The sequence below is a fragment of the Larus michahellis genome, chromosome 4 (genome assembly GCF_964199755.1).
Source record: "Larus michahellis chromosome 4, bLarMic1.1, whole genome shotgun sequence".
NCBI lineage: Eukaryota > Metazoa > Chordata > Aves > Charadriiformes > Laridae > Larus > Larus michahellis.
In genome coordinates, this window is record NC_133899.1 from 90,157,410 (window position 1) to 90,163,409 (window position 6,000).

General features: G+C 38.1%; 1 protein-coding gene across 3 annotated transcripts in view; it reads left to right on the forward strand.

Moving 5' to 3' along the window:
- NADSYN1 (NAD synthetase 1) overlaps positions 1–4,862 on the forward strand; it is an 18,713-nt gene extending 13,851 nt beyond the window's left edge. For all 3 annotated transcript variants that reach the window (XR_012586905.1, XM_074586332.1, XM_074586331.1), the window contains 3 exons: positions 474–602; positions 1,317–1,493; positions 4,346–4,862. Coding sequence is in view for 2 of the 3 variants with exons in the window: in XM_074586332.1 (XP_074442433.1) it covers positions 474–602; positions 1,317–1,493; positions 4,346–4,399 (360 nt within the window). In the remaining variant the exon portion in view is untranslated. The remainder of the gene's footprint in view (positions 1–473; positions 603–1,316; positions 1,494–4,345) is intronic.
- Positions 4,863–6,000: the final 1,138 nt, after the last annotated feature.

The following is a 6,000-nucleotide window of genomic DNA, read 5'->3' on the forward strand; positions in this document are numbered from 1 at the left end:
TCATTTCGAGTCATAGAATCATAGAATTGCCTAGGTTGGAAGGGACCTTTCAGATCATCTAATCCAACCATTAACGCAACTCAGACAAAAACCATCACCAAACTATGTCTCTAAGCACTACGTCTACCCGGCCTCACATTACTGATATATACTACGTTTGAGCTACCTAGAAGGGATAATTAACAGATCTTTTGCAGGAAATAAATGTTTTCACTGGCCAAATCAAATGCATTCATGGAATGATTTCAAATCTCCCATTTCAGAAAGATTCCAGTTTTTTTGTTTTTTGTGTGGTTGTTTTTTTTTTTTCCTTCTGCTCATAATATTACTATTTATTTGTCTTTTTGGTCATTGTCAATTCCATTTTGGTGTTTCTTTGATTAAACTGGGTTATTGTAATTGCTCCATAAAAGCTATGAATTATAAATTGCATAATTAAGGTTTTCAGTGACTTTCTCTGTGTGTGATTTCAGGCTGATATGGGGATGACATACGCAGAGCTCTCGATCTATGGCAAATTAAGAAAAATTGCAAAGGCTGGTCCATACAGTATGTTCTGTAAGCTGGTTAATACGTGGAAGGAAATTTGTACTCCAAGAGAGGTAATACACCAAAAAGAAAAAAAAAAATCATGTAACGTCTTTCCCAAAATAGAGTATGTTTGGAGAAAGGTTGAGTAGAGGTCCTTTTAACTGAAAAGGATAGTTTAATTATTCTGTGTTTAGAGATTATTCTACAGCTGTAGCAGAATATGCTGGAAAAACTGGTATGCATCTCTCAAATTAATGGAGCTTGTTATCTGTGTTGCAAATTGTTTAAATGGTAATTGGGTAGTTTGAAAACAATTACTTCAGAACTATACCTTCAGGGGAAAATTATTCTCTGAAATATACATGGCTAACTCCTCTTGAAGCCTTTGGTTATGTACTCTGAAACAGAAGATAGCTCTTGCTTTGAAAGACTATCTGCACTGAAGAGGTATCTGCTTTGCTGCTGGTCAGTTCTTTCTTCTGCATAAAGGAAGAAGTTGAGCTTATCACCTGAGTTGCAGAGGCTAGTGTTTAGCGTTCCATTTCTTACAAGGCACTTTCTTATTTGTAAATGTTAGGTGCGGACACCGAGGTGGTGTCTGCAAATGGTCTTAAATGCCTCTTATAGGTAGGGTCATCCACAGTGATCCATGCTACTAGTGATAGATAATTTATGTAAATGTTAATGGAAGAAAATGAATGTGTGAAGCTAGAACACATTCTCAGCTAAATTTTTAAGTACTAAGAATCTTCATCTGATTAACAGCTATATTCTTTGTACACCAGGTGGCATCAAAGGTTAAGCATTTCTTCAGGATGTATTCCATTAACAGACATAAAATGACCACCCTCACTCCTTCCTACCATGCTGAAAACTACAGTCCAGATGACAACCGGTTTGACCTGAGGCCTTTCCTTTATAACACCACATGGTCCTGGCAATTTAGGTGTATAGACAAACAGGTAAATGCCCTTGACTTCTTGTACAGTTTTACATTTAAAGTCCTCGCAATGGGACAAGCCCGGTTTCAGTGAATATCCAGCAAAAGACAGCTGGCACTTAGGATAATAGTTACTGTAGAAATAACCGTGATTGTTCTTTTCACATAACTACGAGGGTAAGAATTATCTGGTTTCAGTGTAGGCTGTTGGGGTTTTTTTTTCATTTTCAAATACAGCTTGTCGTATTGCTAGGAAAGCAAGAAGAAAAAAACAGAATATATGTACTAAGGCCGGAAACTAATAGGTGTACCCAAGTCTAGCGCTAATGCGGAGAACAAGCTTATGTGTTTCGGTTTCAGTTCAGGACCTGTCTGAAGGGATCTGTTTAATTGCAAGATTAAGACTTGACCTACATCTGTGTGGGAAAAGCCAGTAAGAGGCAGCAATTAATTGTGAATGCTTCTCCCACCTGCTTCTACAACAATACCTTTTTTGAACTTCAAGGCAGTTGACTCACCAATATGTGTTTGCTCAAATACAGCAACAGTAATGGTACAGTGCTTAGTTTGAGCACTGTGAGGTGTGGAGGGGCTCAAGCAACTATCAGAACCATGCTTAGCTTTTTGTAGTTTTTAGTCACACCTTCAGTGTTATTTTAATGCATTTTTTATGGCAAAAGTGCCGGGCTGAAGAATTTTGGCACCTTGAAGTTTTTTCTGCCAGAGATTTTTACACAACAGTTGCTTTTAAGAATATGTTTATATATGTAATAAAATATTAATTCCCTCATCTGTGAAATGCCAGACATGCTGTAATAGTTTTTTATTGCCTTGAAAACTAGGATAAAAGCTACCATGTGCAGCGGTTTTTTGTAGGTCTGTATGGTGGGGGTTTTTTCATTGTTTTGGACTTTTTCCCACTGAAGTCCAGGACAAATATTCTTTTGGCCTGAGTGGAAGTTGGGTAAAATATTTTTATAGGGTCTGGACCAAAATATAATTATTTTATGCTTACAGTAAGTATGATTAAGATATTTTAATGATCCATGATATTGTTACACTTTTTAACTAGATTTGTATGTAATAGCAGTTGTGCTATGCAAGGGTACTAGCCATTGCAACTTATTTCTGAAAACTGGGAGTCAAGTTTGGGGAAGAATCTTATGTAGGCAACAGTAACCTGAACTGATAACTCATTGTTATGGATAGCTTTTTGCAAGACTGGAAAAAAATGACTTGCAGTAATGTGAGTCAAATCTGCCCTATACAAGAAAGGGAATCCTGTAAGAGTTCCCGCTTATTGTGCCTATTCAGCACAATTGTAATTCTGAAGAGACTCACTCTCTAGGACAATGTCTTACTGATAATTATACTCCGGGGACTTAATCTACATTTAAGGCTTTTCTGGCATAGTAAAAGGACTGTGAAAATAAGGCATAAACTCTAAATGATATAGTTTTGCCAGAAAACACCTTTAGTTAGGTAATGCCAGGTTTTCTGGTAGAAGAGTCATGTTACAGCCTGAGCTGCCTAGTGAAGGGAAGCAGGTTTGAGTGCTAATGATAGAGGAATCTGTTGCATTTGTTGAAAGTACTTTTCTACTTTGGATGTTTGTAGTGTAGTCAAGGCAGTTTAGTTATCCACTCTTCTAAGTGCAAAATTCCCTCTGTATTTGCTGCAGAAGTAACAGAGGTAAGAGGAGGTTGAGATCATAGTGTTTGCTGGGAATTGCCAGATTTGCCCTTGGAGTCTTAATGTTATTCAGCTCTATGTAGCTGAAGGTTTCAGCTGGGTGATGAAATTTCTAGTGGTTTAGAGCAACCCTAGTAACTCCAGTAGCACTGTCTGTAGCTTCTGCCATAAGAGTTACGACTGAGGTAAAGGGTGTGTGGTCAGAGCATGCACTTTAACAATTTCTAGGTGCCAAAATGTTAATTGGGATTTTAATAGCTGGCATAATTTGAAGGACCTGTAACATAGTTCAGAAGAAAGCTGGCACACCTACCCCCAAGGATTAGGTATCTGCGGTCTGTCTTCTGCATTTTCTAGTGCTTACTGGTCATACCACAAGATTAGGTGTGTTTGGTCAAACCAGAAGATTTATCAACCTGAGTATCTTTGCGCGTCTCTTTCACAACCAGTAGCAGATGTTGAAGGAAGAATGTAAGACAGGAGAATTTATACAACTCTTCCCTATGTAACTTCACAGATTTGGGCAACGTAGAATTGAATTTTCCAAAGTTAGAGATAATGTGCGGAACATCATGTTTAGTTTATGCTCTTGGTCTATCCTCTGTGAGTTTGTAGAATCCTTTCTGAAACAATCTGTATTAGTCTTGCCAACAGCTTAGCTTAATATAAGGTAATTCCTTTTCTGAAGTTTTAAGAACAGTGAAGGTCAGTTTTATAAAATTGCGTGTGTGTGCATGGAAAGCATTTCTTGTGTTCATTTTAATTATTCTAGGCTCTCTGTTATGGGCAGGGTTCCATGTTATGGCCTGATCTGATCTGACAGCTGTCATGGAAAGGGGCAGTGTTGCTTCCCTTCCTGTCTCTCCTGGCTTCTGAGATGGCTGTGGTGCTTGGCTCACTCCCTGGTCAGCCAAATGAAGTCACCAAACTGACAAAAAACTCGGAACTGATGGGAGCATGCAGCAGGGGGGAGCTTAAGGGGATGGGTGGGAAGAAAGTTTGACCTTCTCTTTTGACTGCAACTAACAGCCTGTTCAGCTCGGTTGTTCCCTAGAGCGTATCCCGCTGTCAGTTTGTGGTAAATCTGGGCTCTATGCTGTTTTGTATGGAAGCCTGAAAAGACAGGGGACATTAAGTGCAAACTTACTTTTACTGTTGAATCATTTTCCTTTTAACTTGCAGGTATCCAAGCTAGAAAAAAAGGAAGGAATTTCTCTAGTTGAAGACGTGGACTGATTTGCTGTCTTGTTTAACTGTGGTAATTAATTTGCTAAGCAGAATGTTCATAACTGGAATTTACTGTGATGATGAGAAGAGATGACCCAAACAATTGTTGACCATGGTAAACAATATGTGTTATCAAGACTTTTTTTTTTTTTTGATTGACTCACTGTTCACAATATACTTAGACCCTAGTTTGGCTATGGAATCATTTAAGGATTTTCTTCAAGTACTTGAGTTAACTGCCTTTCATTGAAAATATTTGTATAAGCCCATCAACCATAAATAAATGCAGGGTAGTCTTTTTTTAAAAGTGTATGCACATACAAGTATGAAGTTTGGTTCTACTAATTTGGGTATGATTTTTGAGTAACATTCAGCTGAAAGTATAAAATTTTAACAGTTCTGGCATGTGCATGTTGAGGGGAAAACCTCACTTTACTTTGCAATAAACTTGTAATTTTATAATGCTAATTGACTCAGTTATTTTACATGTTTTTTATTTATTTAGCATTGGCTGTGTAGACTGGTCCAGTGTTTTGAATAGCCACATAGGGTCTAATTCAGCAAGGAAGCACTTCTAACTTGAAGCAGATGGGTAATCTCCTTGTTAGCAGGATCCAAATTAGAGTTCAGCTTTTTGTTTTGCATCTACTTGCTGTGTAACTTGCGACAATTAACTTTAAAATCTCTCACTTAATTTTCTCAGAGAGGAGTAATACCTACTTCCTCAGGATGTTCAGGGATTGTTTAATTATTGCTCTCCAAGATCCTCAGCTGTATTTTAAGGATTTTGAATAAAGTTGGCATGGTGCCTTTTCCCTCCTAGCATTTTTGATGTGTAAGGGTAACTTGGTGTACCTGAAATAAGAAATGTCTTCTGGTGCACAGTATCTTGAATAGAGAGGACACAAGTTTGGTATCCATGTCACTGTTGGTATTCCTATATGCTCTGGCGCTGCTTGTCCAGGAACTGTGTGATCTGTTATCACTGACCATGCCATCAGTGAGTGGTTGGACTTTCCCACATAATCCCTTTACTGTTAGAATCAAGCTCATTGCGTGCAAAACATCTGGAAATGGAGTGAATAGTGCAAAATGAAGTATAAAGCCAGCTTCCTTGAGCTCAGTTAGTGTGAGCTTTCCGCCTGCTGTTTGCAACCCACCTTCCACCTCCTGTTTGCAAGAAGTTATTTTAACTTCATGACTTCATTGATCTTTTAAATGTGTCCAGCGCTGTGGAACAATAAAAAAGGTACAAGGATGGGCTTGTTCCTTCACTTGCATCCCCTTTCTGCTTGTTCATTTAATGTTTGGCCGTTTCTGTTGCTTATTTTTTTATTTGATTTGAAAGGTGCACTTTTAATAGAGGAAACTAGGAATGCATTTGTGAGGTTTTGGGCAAACAGTACTATAACTACGATAGCAGGGGAGCTTAAGGCCAAGCAAGACTTCTGTTAAAATGGTCATGCATTGTGCTAATGGAAAATGTCTGCTAAAGGGCATGTTTTCCACCATCCAGAAAGACAATGTTGATTCACATGGAGTTAAAGATGCTGCATTGTTCTTGGTGGGTTTATTGTATGTTATTCATTTAAGTACATAGCTAACTTACC